General features: G+C 43.7%; 2 protein-coding genes and 1 long non-coding RNA gene across 5 annotated transcripts in view; 2 read left to right on the forward strand and 1 right to left on the reverse strand.

Moving 5' to 3' along the window:
- Nucleotides 1–3,525: 3,525 nt before the first annotated feature.
- ecrg4a (ECRG4 augurin precursor a) lies at nucleotides 3,526–13,624 on the forward strand. 2 transcript variants are annotated; one of them, XM_024010555.2, is made up of 5 exons: nucleotides 3,526–3,776; nucleotides 6,119–6,166; nucleotides 6,263–6,432; nucleotides 8,728–8,910; nucleotides 13,485–13,624. In XM_024010555.2, the coding sequence occupies exons 1-4, from the start codon at nucleotides 3,707–3,709 to the stop codon at nucleotides 8,875–8,877; spliced, it is 438 nt and encodes a 145-aa protein (XP_023866323.1). In that variant the 5' UTR covers nucleotides 3,526–3,706; the 3' UTR covers nucleotides 8,878–8,910; nucleotides 13,485–13,624. The 2 variants fall into 2 exon arrangements, with proteins under 2 accessions (XP_023866323.1, XP_023866322.1); XM_024010554.2 differs by having other exon boundaries at nucleotides 8,728–13,624.
- Nucleotides 13,625–13,720: 96 nt separating this feature from the next.
- Nucleotides 13,721–18,262, reverse strand: part of uxs1 (UDP-glucuronate decarboxylase 1) — a 143,485-nt gene continuing 138,943 nt past the window's right edge. For both annotated transcript variants that reach the window (XM_024010556.1, XM_070449083.1), the window contains 4 exons: nucleotides 17,203–17,263; nucleotides 16,652–16,709; nucleotides 16,368–16,471; nucleotides 13,721–14,584 (listed from right to left, as the gene is read on the reverse strand). In XM_024010556.1, coding sequence (XP_023866324.1) covers nucleotides 14,450–14,584; nucleotides 16,368–16,471; nucleotides 16,652–16,709; nucleotides 17,203–17,263 — 358 coding nt within the window. In that variant the 3' untranslated portion in view covers nucleotides 13,721–14,449. The remainder of the gene's footprint in view (nucleotides 14,585–16,367; nucleotides 16,472–16,651; nucleotides 16,710–17,202; nucleotides 17,264–18,262) is intronic.
- On the forward strand, nucleotides 17,380–18,241 carry LOC111979884 (uncharacterized). The gene is made up of 3 exons (XR_002879396.2): nucleotides 17,380–17,443; nucleotides 17,924–17,981; nucleotides 18,162–18,241. It is a non-coding gene; the product is annotated as an uncharacterized lncRNA (long non-coding RNA).

Consider the following 18,262-nt stretch of genomic DNA (forward strand, 5'->3'; position numbering starts at 1 on the left):
GTGGTGATCCTAACTGACCTAAGACAAGGAATTTTTACTAGGATTAAATGTCAGGAATTGTGAAAAACTGAGTTTAAATGTATTTGGCTAAGGTGTATGTAAACTTCCGACTTCAACTGTACCTAATAACTGATAACAAAATAGTGCTATATAAAGGGTAAGTAATCAGGAATTAATGAAGTCCAGGTGTGACTGATGATGAGACGCAGGTGTCCGTAAAGATGGGTTGCCAGGACCGGTTCTTAGTAGACCGATGACGTCGAGCGCCAGGGAGCGGGAGTAGACGTGACTGTGGTGTTGATGTTTAGGCCAAGGTAGGTATAATTATTTGTGTGCTCTAGGGCATCGGTGTCTAGATAGAATTTGTATTTGTTGTCCTGGCAACTGGAACTTTTTTGGAACACCATTATTATTGTTTGACTGAGATTTACTGTCAGGGCCCAGGTCTGACAGAATCTGTAAGGAAGATCTGGGTGCTGCTCTAGGCCCTCCTTGGTTGGTGACAGAAGCACCAAATCATCTGCAAACAGTAGATATTTGATTTCAGTCTAGCAGGGTGAGGCCGGGTGCTGCAGAATGTTCTAGTGCTCTCGCCAAATCATTGATATAAATGTTGAATAGGGTGGGGTTCAAGATGCATTCCTTTGGGAAGAAATCTGTGTGTTTATTGCCAATTCTGATTGCACACGTATTATTTGTTAAGATTTCAAAATATCGTAGGTTTTCTCCCCAACACCGCTTTCCATCAGTTTATACAGCAGGCCCTCTGCAAAATTTAGTCAAATACTTTTTTGAAATCAATAAAGCATGAGAAGACTTTGCTTTGGTTTTGGTTTGTTTGTCAGTTAGAGTCGGCGAGGTGAATACGTGGTCTGTTGTACGGTATTTTAGTAAGAAGACAATTTGACATTTGCTCAGGACATTGTTTTCACTGAGGAAATGTTGGAGTCTGCTGTTGATGATATCAAATCAAATCAAATTTATATAGCCCTTACATCAGCTGATATCTCAAAGTGCTGTACAGAAACCCAGCCTAAAACCCCAAACAGCAAGCAATGCAGGTGTAGAAGCACGGTGGCCTAGGAAAAACTCCATAGAAAGGCCAAAACCTAGGAAGAAAACCTAGAGAGGAACCAGGCTATGAGAGGTGGTCATCCTCTTCTGGCTGTTCCGGTGGAGATTATAACAGAACATGGCCAAGATGTTCAAATGTTCCTAAAGGACCAGGCATGGTCAAATAATAATAATCACAGTAGTTGTCGAGGGTGCAGCAAGTCAGCACCTCAGGAGTAATGTCAGTTGGCTTTTCATAGCCGATCATTAAGAGTATCTTACCGCTCCTGCTGTCTCTAGAGAGTTGAAAACAGCAGGTCTGGGACAGGTAGTACGTCCGGTGAACAGGTCAGGGTTCCATAGCCGCAGGCAGAAAGTTGAAAGTGGAGCAGCAGCACGGCCAGGAGTGGACTGGGGACAGCAAGGAGTCATCATGCCAGGTAGTCCTGAGGCATGGTCCTAGGGCTCAGGTCCTCCGAGAGAGAGAAAGAAAGAAAGAGAGAAGAGAGAATTAGAGAGAGCATACTTAATTCACACCGGATAAGACAGGAGAAGTACTCCAGATATAACAAACTGACCCTAGCCCCCGACACATAAACTACTGCAGCATAAATACTGGAGGCTGAGACAGGAGGGTCAGGAGACACTGTGGCCCCATCCGATGATTCCCCGGCACAGGGCCAAACAGGAAGGATTAACCCCACCCACTTTGCCAAAGCACAGCCCCCACACCACTAGAGGGATATCTTCATCCACCAACTTACCATCCTGAGACAAGGCCGAGTATAGCCACAAAAGATCTCCGCCACGGCACAACCCAAGGGGGGGCGCCAACCAGACAGGAGATCACGTCAGTGACTCAACCCACTCAAGTGACGCACCCCTACTAGGGACGGCAAGAAAGAGCACCAGTAAGCCAGTGACTCAGCCCCTGTAATAGGCTTAGAGGCAGAGAATCCCAGTGGAGAGAGGGGAACCGGCCAGGCAGAGACAGCAGGGCGGTTCGTCTCTCCAGAGCCTTTCCGTTCACTCACACTCCTGGGCCAGACTACACTCAATCATATGACCCACTGAAGAGATGAGTCTACAGTAAAGACTTAAAGGTTGAGACGAGTTGCGTCTTTCCATGGGTAGGCAGACCATTCCATAAAAATGGAGCTCTATAGGAGAAAGCCCTGCCTCCAGCTGTTTGCATAGAAATTATAGGGACAATTAGGAGGCCTGCGTCTTGTGACCGTAGCGTACGTGTAGGTATGTACGGCAGGACCAAATCAGAAAGATAGGTAGGAGCAAGCCCATGTAATGCTTTGTAGGTTAGCAGTAAAACCTTGAAATCAGTCCTTGTTAACAGGAAGCCAGTGTAGGGAGGCTAGCACTGGAGTAATACGATCAACATATATATCCACTGCTCAAAAAAATAAAGGGAACACTTAACAACACAATGTAACTCCAAGTCAATCACACTTCTGTGAAATCAAACTGTCCACTTAGGAAGCAACACTGATTGACAATACATTTCACATGCTGTTGTGCAATGGAATAGACAACAGGTGGAAATTATAGGCAATTAGCAAGACACCCCCAATAAAGGCGTGGTTCTGCAGGTGGTGACCACAGACCACTTCTCTTCCTATGCTTCCTGGCTGATGTTTGGTCACTTTTGAATGCTGGCGCTGCTTTCACTCTAGTGGTAGCATGAGACGGAGTCTACAACCCACACAAGTGGCTCAGGTAGTGCAGTCCATCCAGGATGGCACATCAATGCGAGCTGTGGCAAGAAGGTTTGCTGTGTTCGTGTCAGCGTAGTGTCCAGAGCAATGGAGGGCGCATTACACCAAAGGAGACCAGGCCGCCAGTACATCAGGAGACGTGGAGGAGGCCGTAGGAGGGCAACAACCCAGCAGCAGGACCGCTCCCTCTACCGCTATTTTCTACATTGTAGAATAAAAGTGAAGACATCAAAACTATGAAATAACACATATGCAWTCATGTAGTAACCAAAAAAGTGTTAAACAAATCAAAATATATTTTATATTTGAGATTCTTCAAATAGCCACCATTTGMCTTGATAACAGCTTTGCACAATCTATCATGTATATGCTTTTGCTCTTGTCCAAAAAGGTTGGAGAAGTGGTTTATCCATAGATCTCCATTTTGCATAGCTAGTTCTTTGTGCTGTTATTCTCTCTCTCTTTCTCTTTCCACACTGGGTTCCCTTACTCATTCCACCACTACAGCCTCCATTTTGACACTTTCTCAGCAACGTTAATTCAGTCGACTTAATTGGGTGGTAATAATTCAGAGGTTTATCGTTGGCTCAAGTTTGCAAGTTCACCTTTGGTATACACTGTATAGGGAGAACAGCAGCTATACGGTTAAAATTCCTCTCTCTTCCTCTCTCACTGCTGCTGCTGTACTTACTGGATGGAAAAGAACCCCAGGCACACATGAACATTCCATTAGAAGAAAAAACACTACTTCAGTCAGGCCTGTTTCTGTGGGTTGGATGTTGGGATAAACGACATTAAGCCACTACGGGCCAGTTTCCGATCGGAACGTTTGGCTCGCGGCCCCAACTGCGCTCCCTGTATCTGTGTGTTTGTGGTGTGTGTTGCCATTAGACGGGTCAGAACGCGAGAGCGAAGGGGACACCATGGCTTCTCAACGGCTTTATCTGAGGTTGGTAGGGCTCACCGCTCTGCTCACATTGCTGGCCCTCGCAGGTGAGGTAACTCTCGCTTTCTCTTCCTGTCTACCTCTCTCTCTAGCTCCTTTCTTTCAACGATCGTTCTGTCTCCATCTCCTCCCATCTATCATTCTGTCCCCCCAAACCTCCTACTATGCTAGATAATTTGATTTCACCCATATGGAACCAAACTTAGATTAACAAAGCTTCTGAAGCAACATCTGATACACTGAAGTGTTAATTCATATAGTTATGTAAGAACTTCAGTTTGAAGGTTGATGGTATGTTTTATGAAGTTTTATGGGGTATTTGAATTATCTAAGGTGAGTGCTGAGTTATTTTTGCATAATGCATGAATGCGTAACACATTTCTTTCTCTTGTGTGGTTGTGGAATCTAGCTTTAAATAAATACTTATTCATGTTACTATACTATAACTAGTTTACATGTTAATACATGGTATTGTTAAATCTCATGGCTCCTGGGGGGGGGGGGTCAGATCAGGTCAGATGAAGTGAGAAGGAACAGTCCTATGACACACATATAGGAGGCAGGGCCATGACTACACCACTGAGAGGAACCAATTAATTTCCTGACTTAGCAGCAGAGATGGATTGGTTGTCTAGATGTGCAAGGAGTTGACTCCTCCTAGTAGGAGGGTATAAATATAGGTGCTTGTGTAAACGTTTCTCTGTCTTTGCAGCTGTTTGACCCAGTGGGGAATAAACTTTCCTGCTGAAAGGTGAATTTGTCTCCCAGTGTCTGTTGGAAAGCAGACTGAACCAGGTCTTCCTCTAGGATTTTGCCTTTGCTTGGCTCTATTCCATGTATTTTTTWAAATCTTAAACAAACTAACTTGTCCTTGCCGATGAGGAGCATAYCCATAACATGATGCAGCCACCGCCGTGCTTGAACATATGAAGAGTGGTACTCAGTAATGTGTTGTGTTRGATTTRCCCAAAACATAATGCTTTGTATTCAGGATAAAAAGTTAAATTCTTTGCAGTATTACTTCAGTGTCTTGTTGCAAACAGGATGCATGTTTTTGAATATTTTAATTCTGTATAGACTTCCTTCTTTTCACTCTGTCATTTAGGTTAGTATCGTGGAGTAACTACAATGTTGATCCATCCTCAGTTTTCTCCCATCACAGCCATCAAACTCTGTAACTGTTTTAAAATCAACATTGGCCTCATGGTGAAATCCCTGAGCAGTTTCCTTCCTCTCCCGGAACTGAGTTAGGATGGACGTCTGTATCTTTGTAGTGACTGGGTGTATKGATACACCATCCAAAGCGTAATTAATAACTTCACCATGCTCGAAGGGATATTCAGTGTCTGCTTTTTTTTGTTATCTACCAATAGGTGCCCTTCTTTGCGAGGTATTGAAAACCTCCCTGGTCTTCATTCACAGCTCGACTGAGGGACCTTACAGATAATTATATGTGTGGGGTACTGAGATGGGATAGTCATTTAAAAAATAATGTTAACCACAATTATTGCACACAGAGCAAGTCCATGCAACTTATGTGACTTGTTAAGCACATTTTTACTCCTGACTGTATTTAGGCTCGCCATGACAAAGGGGTTGAATACTTATTGACTCAAGACAGTTCAGCTTTACATTTTGTACTCATTTCTAAAAATGTCTAAAAACTCAATTCCACTTTGGCATTGTGGGGCATTGTGTGTAGATCAATGGAACAAAATCTAAATTTAATCAATTTTAAATTCAGGCTGTAACAACAAAATATGGAAAAAGTTAGTGTGTGAATACTTTCTGAAGACACTGTATATTCTAAAACAGGAGACAAGCCACAATGGACTTAATGTGTCACTGAAAACTAGCTGGCCATGGAAATTCCATTAATCCCTTTCACCTCAAAAGGCTTTTCTAGCTGTCTCTTTACCACAATTTTGATGAGCGAGAAGGGTTGCCTAGACAGGGAAGAAGAGAGAAAGAGGGAGAGCGAGGTAGGGACAGAAAGCAGACCAGGCAGATCTCTCAGTGGAAAGTCTCATTCATCATTCATGTAAATGTGAGGCAGCAAATAGCAAACACCCCTCCTCCTCTCTAGACAGACTGCTACTGTAGGCGGGAAAAAAAAGTTTAGTGGGGAAATTGATAATTTGCAACTTAGACTCCTGCAAACCATTTCCTATAACCTCATTCATGTGCTCCACTTCTGGCTGTTTGTGTGTGTGTGCGTGTGTGTGCTAAGCCTCTACTGAATGAGCTGGGATTTATCACACCACAATCTAACTTTATAATCACAATGGATTTACACTACAGTAGTCTCCTCTCCCTTGCTAAAGGGATTCTAGGCTATACATTAACCCACATTAACCCCACTAAGTGTCCTATTGACTCTCTTTATCAGATGTTTCCAGTGAGAGCAGCCTTCACAAGATCCTGAAGAAAAGAGATGGTAATATTGACAGATGGCTTTTACATACACACATTAAACACTGCACTTACTTTACATAATCCTGCCATTACAAGTCTCCTCTCTGCCTCCCCCCAGTGGTGGGTGACGGTAGCGCTTCCTCTAAGTACAGGGTGGCTGTTGCTCCCGCCAAGGCCAAAGAGTTCCTGGCCAAGCTACGGCGGCCCAAGAGGAACATCTGGGACCGCAGCAGGCCAGATGTGCAGCAGTGGATCATGCAGTTCATGTACATGGGCTTCGATGAGACGGTGAGTGGGCYAAGAGGGTTGAATAATAAATAATAATAATAATAATTTGGCAGGTGCTTATATTTGCTGTATTTCACACATGTACATGTGTGTAATTGTGTGAAATGGGAATGTGTTTATTTTTGCATTTTCCAACTCCCCCTGAAACAGTGAAGAGAGGGGTCACGGAATGGGGTAGGGTCTTGAGTTTAATCTGACACTGTGACCTAACCCTACTATGGGCCATTATCATAGTATTGCATATGTTATATGATTAGGTCACAAGGTTGTAAAAACTCCTGGCCCCAGATATGGGATAGGGTAAACAGTACTACGATCCGTAGAAGTATAGGCCTACGAGAAACAATCCACAGCTACATGGGGGAGAACAGCCATTATACAAAGCACTAAGATCTAAAGCATCTATGTGAGAAAAATGAATATTATGGCAAAATGCCAGTGTACAAAGTCAAATCAAATCTATTCATCTCACATACAGTTCCAGTGAAATGCCTATATGCTAGCTCCCTCAACAATGCAGTATATTAATCAATAATAGTAGTAGAAGAGGTAGCATAGTAATAATGGACTGTACTTACACACACAGTCAACAGTGCTGTTCAATTGTATTCTATTGATTCTACTACCCTGTGTGTGTGTGTGTGTGTGTGTGTGTGAGTGAGCAAGAGGGTTGGATGTGTGGTTAGTCAGTGCAAATCATTTGTAAGGTCTAGGTAGTCTCTAATGTGCAAATTGTCTCTAAGGTACAGGTCTGTGCAGTAAAGCCATACTGCCCAGTCATAGGCGCTAGAGCATACACTACGTATGCATACACTACGATGACCGACCGGTGCAATGGAACACTTTCAACAACTAGGCAACACTGCAAACACAAACTACATCGCTATGTCACATGAGATGACGCTGGAGAGGCGAAGCAGGTACGGGGAGTAAAACATTTAATAAAGACGGATGTGGAATGAGACAGGAACAGCGTCAGTAAACTAATACTAAAGACAAAAACGATACAATGCAGCAGCGGGGAACAAAGCTGGGGAACTGACAAATATAGGGGAGGAAATGAACAGGTGATAAGTGAGTCCAGGTGAGTCCAATAACGCTGATGCGCGTGACGAGGAATGGCAGGTGTGCGTGATGGATGACAGGAGTGCGCGATGCAGGGCAACCTGGCGCCCTCAAGCGCCAGGGGGAGGGAAGAGCGGGAGCAGACGTGACATGCTATACAAAACATAAAAAGGGTGGGTGGGAGGGATAATGTCCAGGCTAATTTGTTGTCGTTATCAGACTAGATAAAAGCAGATGGATGTTTCTGCCACAGCAGGACCTAGAGACTCTATTCAAAGAAGATAATTATTCTCCACCACTATGGACATCACTGTGCCTGACACACCTTGAATACACACACGCACGCACACACTTTCAAGCTTTTTTTCCTCTCTAGCTATGTTTCTTCCAGATCAATGATTCCAATGGAGATCTTTAGAAACACCAGGACCAGGGAGAAAATCTTTGGCAAAAACAAATCAGAAAGAATGACAGAGAGTGGGGGAGACGAAACTGAGAGACAGACCGAGAGAGAGAAGTATTGAGAAGTAGAGGTTATGAATAAAGTAAAGGAAGGAGAAAGTTGTTTGCTCCTCAGTTTTGTAGACAGTTGACAGCTCCTGTAGACAGCTGACAGCTCCTGTAGACAGTTGACAGCTCCTGTAGACAGCTGACAGCTCCTGTAGGTCAATCAGTAGGATTGCTTTAATGACTTCCTGGGTATGTGTCATTTCCTGTTGCCTGAACCTGCCTCTCTTGCTGTTGGATCCGACAGCCTCTGCATTTTAAACCATGTTGGTCTATACTCTATGCATACCAGCTGTCCTGTTCAAATCATCTCCAAAACATCTGCTGACTAGCAAATCAACCCCATAGCCCCTTACCCCTTATCTCCTTACCCCCTAGCTCCTAAACCCTTACCCCTAACTCCTTACCCCCTTACCCCCTAGTCCCTTACCCCCTAGCTCCTACCCCCTTACTCCCTAGCTCCTACTCCCTTAACCCCTAGCTCCTACTCCCTTACCCCCTAGCTCCTACCTCCTTACCCCCTAGCTCCTCTCCTTTACCCGCTAAGCAATCCAGTAGATCTGAAAGGATCTGATGGGTATGAGCAACAAGTTGATTGCATAACCCTGCTCTCTAATGAGCGGAGTGGAAATGTTACAATATTTCTTGCACATTTCCAATGTTTCAGATCTTTTGAGTTGGGCTAAAGTTGAGAGGTTGTGGTCGTGTTTTTCCCCTCCCCAGAGACTGGAGACAGACCTGTCCTACTGGATGGACCACGCGCGGTCCAGCGATCAGGGTCGCCAGCACCATTATGACGAGAACTCTCCCATTGGACCCAGAGACAGAGGAGCACACCGTCACGGAGCCGACGTCAACTACGACTACTACTAACTGCACATGCTGTCTCACTCCCTCTCACATAGTGTAAGACTAACCTCTCTCCTCCTTCACTACTTCTAACCCCAGCCCCCTCTCTATTTCCCCCTCATATAGTGTGCAACTTCCTTTCTTTCTTTGTATACAGTTTACTTTCCGTTRATCAACACCTCAACAAACATTTTTGGGTGTGCATCAGCTCATGCTTTTCACTCGTTTCTAACCCATCCCTTAGGGCCAAGACATCCTGTGGCGTGGCACAGGGTTGGATAATGGGACCTTTGTTATTCCTAATCTATATCAATGACTTTGCTGCTGTGTCTTCTACCGTACTTCCCGTTCTCTTTGCTGAGGATACCAATTAGATTTTATCACACAATAATTTTTATTCACTAATTAACGAAGCCAACTCAGGCATGGACAGATTTTCTGAATGGTTCCAGATAAACAAATTATCTTTAAATGTAAAAAAATCWAACTTTATTTTGTTCACTAGTAAAAATAAAAAATATGGTTAAAAAAAGAGCCCGAATCTCAATTGGTGGGAATGAAAAGGAACAAGTCACATGCACTAGATCCTTGTAGTTTTAATTGATGAACAGTTGTCCTGGAAAGATCATATTCAGTTGATGAAATCTGTTGGTGTCATCAGAAAGATTAGTGGTTTGGTTCATCAGGCTAACTTCCTAACTCTATACTGTAGCTTAATTTACCATATCTCATTTACTGTAATATTGTCTGGGCCAGCACATATGCCTCCTATCCACACAAATTACTCATCATACAAAATACATTTGCAAGACYAGCCTCCTCCTCTAATTACCTGGCTCCATCTGCACCTTTGTTTAAGAAACTCAAGAACTTGTCTATTTACAACATTAACGTACGCAAAACATGCACTTTCATCTACAAATACTCAATCAAATTCAATCAAATGTATTTATAAAGCCCTTTTTATATCAGCCGATGTCACAAAGTGCTATACAGAAACTCAGCCTAAAACCCCAAATAGCAAGCAATGCAGATGTAGAAGCATGGTGGCTAGGAAAAACTCCCTAGAAAGGCMGGAACCTAGGAAGAAACCTAGAGAGGAACCAGGCTCTGAGGGGTGGCCAGTCCTCTTCTGGCTGTGCTGGGTGGAGATTATAACAGTAAATGGCCAAGATGTTCAAACGTTCATAGATGACCAGCAGGGTCAAATAATAATAATAATCACAGTGGTTGTAGAGGGTGCAACAGGTCAGCATCTCAGGAGTAAATGTCAGTTGGCTTTTCATAGCCGATCATTCAGAGTATTTCTACCGCACCTGCTGTCTCTAGAGAGTTGAAAACAGCAGGTCTGGGACAGGTAACACGTCCAGTGAACAGGTCAGGGTTCCATAGCCGCAGGCAGAACAGTTGAAACTGGAGCAGCAGCACGACCAGGTGGACTGGGGACAGCAAGGAGTCATCATGCCAGGTAGTCCTGAGGCATGGTCCTAGGGCTCAGGTCCTCCGGGAGGGGAGGTAGAGGGAGAGAGAGAGAATTACAGGGAGCATACTTAAATTCACACAAGACACCGGATAAGAAATACTCCAGACATAACAGACTGATCCTAGCCCCCCGACACAAACTATTACACCATAAATACTGGAGGATGGTACAGGATGGGTTGGGAGACACTGTGGCCCCGTCCGATCATACCCCCGGACAGGGCCAACCAGGCAGGATATAACCCCACMCACTTTGCCAAAGCACAGCCCCTACAACACTAGAGGGATATCTTCAAACCACCAACTCACTACCCTAAGACAAGGCTGAGTATAGCCCACAAAGATCTCCCCCACGGCACAAACCCGAGGAGGGCGCCAAACCCGGACAGGAAGATCACGTCAGTGACTCAACCCACTCAAGAGACGCACCCCTTCTAGGGACGGGATGGAAGAGCACCAGTAAGCCAGGGACTTAACCCCCGTAATAGGGTTAGAGGCAGAGAATCCTGGTGGAGATTAGGGCACCGGCCAGGCAGAGACAGCAAGGGCAGTTTGTTGCTCCAGTGCTTTCCGTTCACCTTCACACCCGTGCCAGACTACACTCAGGCTAGCACTGGAGTAATATGATACCTTTTTTTGGTTCTAGTCAAGATTCTAGCAGCCGTGTTCAGCACTAACTGAAGTTTATTTAGTGCTTTATCCGTGTATCCAGAAAGTAGAGCATTGCAGYAGTCTAATCTAGAAGTGATAAAAGCATGGATTAACTTTTCTGCMWCATTTTTTGACAGAAAGTTTCAGATTTTTGCAATGTTACGAAGATGGAAAAAAACTGTCCTTGAAATAGTCTTGATACGTTCGTCAAAAGAGAGATCAGGGTCTAGAGTAACGCTGAGGTCCTTCACGGTTTTATTTGAGACGACTGTACAACCATCAATATTAATTGTCAGATCCAACAGAAGATCTMTTTGTTAATTGGGACCTAGAACTAGTACCTCTGTTTTGTCCGAGTTTAAAAGTAAAACATTTGCCGCCATCCACTTCCTTATGTCTGAAACACAGGCTTCCAGGGAGGGCAATTTTGGGGCTTGACCATGTTTCATCGAAATGCACAGCTGTGTATCGTCCGCATAGCAGTGAAAGTTAACATTATGTTTCCGAATGACATCACCAAGAGGTAAAATATATTGTGAAAAGAACAGTGGTCCTAAATCGGAACCTTGAGGAACACCAGAACTTACAGTTGATTTGTCAGAGGACAAACCATCCACAGAGACAAACTGATATCTTTCCGACAGTTAAGATCTAAACCAGGCCAGAACTTGTCCATGTAGACCAATTTGGGTTTCCAATCTCTTCAAAAGAATGTSRTGATCGATGGTRTCAAAAGCAGCACTAARATCTAGGAGCACGAGGACAGATGTAGAGCCTTGGTCTGACGCCATTTAAAGGTAATTTAAATCAAATCAAATCAAATKTTCACTTCCTGCTTGTTCTTGGGGCATTTTGCCTTCAGCAAGTGAAATGAATGCTCAATTKGATCCAGGTCAGGTGATTGACTTGCAGAACATTCCACTTCTTTGCCTTAAAAAAGTATTGGGTTGCTTTCGCAGTATGCTTCGGGTCATTGTCCATCTGAACTGTGAAGGACCGTCCAATGAGTTTTGAAGCATTTGGCTGAATCTGAACAGATAAYATATCCCTAAACACTTCAGAATTCATCCTGCTGCTTTTGTCAGCAGTCACATCATCAATAAATACAAGGGAACAAGTTCCATTGGCAGCCATACATGCCAATGCAATAACACTACCTTCACCATGCTTCACAGATGAGGTGGTATGCTTTGGATCATGAGCAGTTCCCTCCCTTCTCCACACTCTTCTCTTCCCATCATTCTGGTACAAGTTGATCTTTGTCTCATATGTCCATAGGATGTTGTTCCAGAACTGTACAGGTGTTTTAGATGTTATTTGGCAAGCTCTAATCTGGTCTTCCTGTTTTTGAGGCTTACCAATGGTTTACATCTTGTGGTAAACTCTCTGTATTTACTCTGGTGAAGTCTTCTCTTGATTGTTGACTTTGACACAGAGACACCTACCTCCTGGAGGGCGTTCTTTATCTGGCCAACTGTTGTGAAGGGGTTTTTCTTCACCAGGGAAATAATTATTCTGTCATCCACCACAGTTGTTTTCCGTGGGGTTCTGGGCCTTTTGTTGTTCCTGAGCTCACCAGTGTGTTCTTTCTTTTTAAGAATGTACCAAATAGTTGATTTGGCCACACCTAATGTGTGCTATCTCTCTGTTGGGTTTGTTTGGATTTTTCAGCCTAATGATGGCTTGCTTCACTGGCAGTGACAGCTCTTTGTACTTCATATCGAGGGTTAACAGCAACAGATTCYAAATGCACACTTGAAATCAACTCCAGACCTTTTGTCTGCTTACCTGTAAATTAACTAACGATGGAATAACACACACCCGGCCATGAAACAGCTGAGCAGACAATTGTCCAATTACTTTTGGTCCCTTTAAAAGGGGGGCACATATGTGCAGTGCTGTAATTCCTACACCGTTCACCCTCAAATTAAAGCTGAAAGTCTGCACTTTCAGCTCATATTCATCATTTAATTTCAACTCCAATGTGTTTATGGTAGACAGCTAAAATAATAACTTGGTCCATGTCAAAATATTTATGGACCTGACTGTATATAACACAAGAAACTGCAATAACCTTTACCCCCTCCACACCTCACATAGTCAATTCTCTGTCAGATACAGAGGTACCATACTCTGAAACTTTTATTTTTACATTACCATCTCTCAATAACTTCAAGTGAAGACTGAGGGTCAGCCTGATGAACCAAACTACACAGTAATCTCCATATAGGCTAACTCTCACACACATTTAAACACACTTTTKTTGTGTGTGATTACTGCACAAATCATTTATAATTAGTAGGTTTTGTTTTAACCATTTTTATTTTTGTACTTATGTATTGTAAAACAAAATGTGGGGGGTGTGGTTTTCAAAAAAAACCTTGGGCTTCCAACAACACCTGCACACCGTTTATACTTTTTGTATTGTTCTCGATCACTTGTTTATTTGGTGCAAATAAATTCAACTAAACTGTCTCCTCTCGCACACTTCTCCCCAGCCTAATCTACTGGCCCCCGGCTCCTGCTCCAGATCTGGCTTTTCTCTTCCTATCTCTTTACACCAGCTGTTGAGTTCTGTTTGTATTGTTTGTTTGTCTAGGATCTCTAGAGGATCAGTATAAATAAAGACTGACTCATTGCTCAGCCTCACATTATTGACTAACCTTCCCACCTCCAGATTGGAACTACCAGAATAGTAACACCAAGGTTTTAGAAGTGAGACACACACACGGGAGACATTTATTGGAAATATTTTATTAAAATAGCATTTTCACYTAAAATTGATTATATAAGATTTCTGGATTTCCGATTTGACAGTAGAGCTTTCACAAAGGTTATCCCAAAAGTTACTCAGAACCACAAGACACACACACACACAGTGACACAGAAACACACTCTTGAGTGGCGTGTGTGTGTCCAGGCTTACAGCTCACTGCACAGCACCAGAGCAAGTTTAGAAGGGGGCGGGGCCTAGCACACCCATCTGAGGCTTTGAACAAACGAACTCACTCTCCTTCACCTCTCCTCGCTTCTCCTCTCCGCCAATGTTGCAATGGTTGGAATACAAAGCAGTCTTACGTAAGACCCAGGAATCAATGCAGGTAATAAAATAGATCACGGCAACCGAACAAAACAAATGACACAAACTGCACAGTGTAAACAACGCAACAAAACACTTCTCTCAAGCCTGATCTTAAATAACAGCCTGTATTGACAAAAACAAACCAGAGTGCAAGACTGGGTTCTGATCGTTGTCAGTTTTTTTTATTATCTGTTTGTGATTCTACTCTTGCTTTCAGGCACGTTTGTGACTGAAAAGCATTGCCCTGCGGGAGTGTAAAAACCACAGCAGACACAGGAACATTTCTTCTTCGCGTCAAACTCAAGAGAGTTCTCTGAGGGTCCTGGGTCCTCCGGTGTCCCAGCAGCCTTTGGGGATGGTGTGACCCTTGACCCCTTGAGCTCAATTGTGTTGTCTTGGTCGTCCTTTCTTCTGGCGGGCTGCCTTAGGCTTGGGGATGTACTGGTTGTTGGCCTGGTGCTCCAGCTCCCGGCTGAAGTACTGGATGGTCTTGTTCAGGCCCTCCTCTAACGGCACCTGGCAACACAACAACACACACGTCTTACAGAACATCATCGTATGTATAGTAGACGTATGATTAAATGCATTGAGAGTGTGTGTCTGTCTAGCCGCATGTGTGTATTTGGCTAAGGCGTATGTAAACTTCAAATATATATATATTTGAAGTCGGAAGTTTACATACGCCTTAGCCAAATACATTTAAACTCAGTTTCACAATTCCTGACATTTAATCCTAGCAAAAATTCCCTGTCTTAGGTCAGTTAGGATCACCACTTTATTTTAAGAATGTGAAATGTCAGAATAATAGTAGAGCGAATTATTCCTTTCATCACATTCCCAGTGGGTCAGAAGTTTGCATACACTAAATTTGGTAGCATTGCCTTTAAATTGGGTCAAACGTTTCGGGTAGCCTTCCAAAAGCTTCCCACAGAAAGTTGGGTGAATTTTGAACCATTCCCCCTGACAGAGCTGGTGTAACTGAGTCAGGTTTGTAGGCCTCCTTGCTCGCACATGCTTTTTCAGTTCTGCCCACAAATGTTCTATGGGATTGAGGTCAGGGCTTTGTGATGGCCACTCCAATACCTTGACTTTGTTGTCCTTAGGCCATTTTGTCACAACTTTGGAAGTATGCTTCGGATCATTGTCCATTTGGAAGACCCATTTGCGACCAAGCTTTAACTTCCTGACTGATGTCTTGATGTTGCTTCAATATATCAACATAATTTCCCTTCCACATGATGCCATCTATTTTGTGAAGTGACAGTCCCTCCTGCAGCAAAGCACCCCATAACATGATGCTGCCACTCCCGTTCTTCACGGTTGGGATGGTGTTCTTCGGCATGCAAGCCTCCCTCTTTTTCCTCCAAACATAACGATGATCATTATGGCAAACAGTTCTATTTTTCTTTCATCAGACCAGAGGACATTTCTCCAAAAAGTACGTCTCTTTGTCCCCATGTGCAGTTGCAAACTGTAGTCTGGCTTTTTTATGGCGGTTTTGGAGCTGTGCGGCCTTTCAGATTATGTTGATGTAGGACTCGTTTTACTGTGGATATAGATACTTTTGTACTTGTTTCCTCCAGCATCTTCACAAGGTCCTTTGCTGTTGTTCTGGGATTGATTTGTACTTTTCGCACCAAAGTACGTTCATCTCTAGGAAACAGAATGCTTCTCCTTCCTGAGCGGTATGACGGCTGCGTGGTTCCATGGTGTTTATACTTGCGTACTATTGTTTGTACAGATGAAGGTGGTACCTTCAGGTGTTTGGAAATTGCTCCCAAGGATGAACCAGACTTGTGGAGGTCTACAATTGTTTTCTGAAGTCTTGGCCGATTTCTTTTGATCTTCCCATGATGTCAATCAAAGAGGCACTGAGTTTGAAGGTAGGCCTTGAAATACATCCACAGGTACACCTCCAATTGACTCAAATGAYRTCAATTAGCCTATCAGAAGCTCCTAAAGCCATGACATAATTTTCCAAGCTGTTTAAAGGCACAGTCAACTTAGTGTATGTAAACTTCTGACCCACTGGAATTGTGATACAGTGAATTATAAGTGAAATAATCTGTAAAAAATTGTTGGTAAAATTACTTGTGTCATGCACAAAGTAGATGTCCTAACCGACTTGCCAAAACTATAGTTTGTTAACAAGAAATTTGTGGAGTGGTTGAAAAACGAGTTTTAATGACTCCAAACTAAGTGTATGTAAACTTCTGACTTCAACTGTATATATGAAGTTGTGTATGTACGCACGTGTGTGTCTAGTGTGTGTATCCAGTGTGTGCGTGTTTGTACTGACCACAGGTTCCCAGCCCAGCATCATCTTGGCTTTGCGAATGTCGGGGCGGCGTCTCCGAGGGTCATCCTGCGCCTCTGGAAGGAACTGGATCTGACTGCGGCTCACTAAGTGTGTGTGTGTGGCGGGAGGAAGAAGRGAGGTAGAAAAGGGTACAGTTAGGTACAATCCAGACAGAGAACAGCAGCGATCTGGTATATTTGAAGAGAAAGGGGAAGAAAGAGTGAAAGAAAGAGTAAGAAAGCAAAGGAAGAAGTGGATGAGTGGTCTGTTGATCTGACACTCACCGACCAGACTCCTGATGAGCTCAGCAAACTCCAATATGGTGTGTTCTTCCGGGTTCCCCTACAGGCAGATTACATGAACCAACACAGAAGATCAACACACACAGGAAGACGAAAGTACACACACACCCTTTCAGAAGCAATTTAGCTGAGTGTTGCAAAAAACAAAAAACGTGTGTGTGAAAGCAGGACAATTTGGTGGATCAGAGCCACAGTGTGTATCAGTAATGTACGCCAGTCAGCCTCGCTACAAGACCTCTCCTACTACTCTGACATCTCCATCCATTCCATTTCCAGACAGGTACTACAGAAAACTGGTTGGTTGTACTGCTACAGCATGACTGAAAAACATCAACTATTCTACTCTGGCCTAGCTAGTTCTGTGTGTGGAGAGGTCTTAGGTTACCATATAAATGTAGTCAATATCAAAAATTGATAAAAGTAGGACTCTAATATGGTATTGTTTTTTTTAGCCAATCATCAGACATGTATCAGTACTTTTTGACAATTTAAAATACATGTAATGACAGAGGAAACCGGTAGGTTGGATTTACCAGGTTGACTGGGCTGCTGATGTTACTGTTCATCAACGACACCAGACCATTCACTAGATCACTAGAGAGAGGGGGGAGAGAGCGAGAGAGGGGGGGGGTTCTTAACTGATTGTTCTCTCTCTCTCCCCATCTCCCCCACTACCTCCCCCCCTCTCTCGCTCTCTCTCCCCTCTCTCTTAGTGATCTAGTGAATGGTCTGGTGTCGTTGATGAACAGTAACATCAGCAGCCCAGTCAACCTGGTAAATCCAACCTACCGGTTTCCTCTGTCATTACATGTATTCAAAAAGTACTGATACATGTCTGATGATTGGCTAAAAAAAACAATACCATATTAGAGTCCTACTTTTATCAATTTTTGATATTGACTACATTTATATGGTAACCTAAGACCTCTCCCACAGAACTAAGCTAGGCCAGAGTAGAATAGTTGTGTTTTTCAGTCATGCTGTAGCAGTACAACCAACCAGTTTTCTGTAGTACTCTGTCTGGAAATGGAATGGTGGAGATGTCAGAGTAGTAGGAGAGGTCTTGTAGCGAGGCTGACTGGCGTACATTACTGATACACACTGTGGCTCTGATCCACCAAATTGTCGTCGCTTTCACACACACGTTTTTTGTTTTTTGCAACACTCAGCTAATTGCTTCTGAAGGGTGTGTGTGTACTTTCGTCTTCCTGTGTGTGTTGATCTTCTGTGTTGGTTCATGTAATCTGCCTGTAGGGGAACCCGGAAGAACACACCATATTGGAGTTTGCTGAGCTCATCAGGAGTCTGGTCGGTGAGTGTCAGATCAACAGACCACTCATCCACTTCTTCCTTTGCTTTCTTACTCTTTCTTTCACTCTTTCTTCCCCTTTCTCTTCAAATATACCAGATCGCTGCTGTTCTCTGTCTGGATTGTACCTAACTGTACCCTTTTCTACCTCCCTTCTTCCTCCCGCCACACACACACACTTAGTGAGCCGCAGTCAGATCCAGTTCCTTCCAGAGGCGCAGGATGACCCTCGGAGACGCGCCCCGACATTCGCAAAGCCAAGATGATGCTGGGCTGTGGAACCT

The sequence above is a fragment of the Salvelinus sp. IW2-2015 genome, linkage group LG2 (genome assembly GCF_002910315.2).
Source record: "Salvelinus sp. IW2-2015 linkage group LG2, ASM291031v2, whole genome shotgun sequence".
Classification (NCBI taxonomy): domain Eukaryota; kingdom Metazoa; phylum Chordata; class Actinopteri; order Salmoniformes; family Salmonidae; genus Salvelinus; species Salvelinus sp. IW2-2015.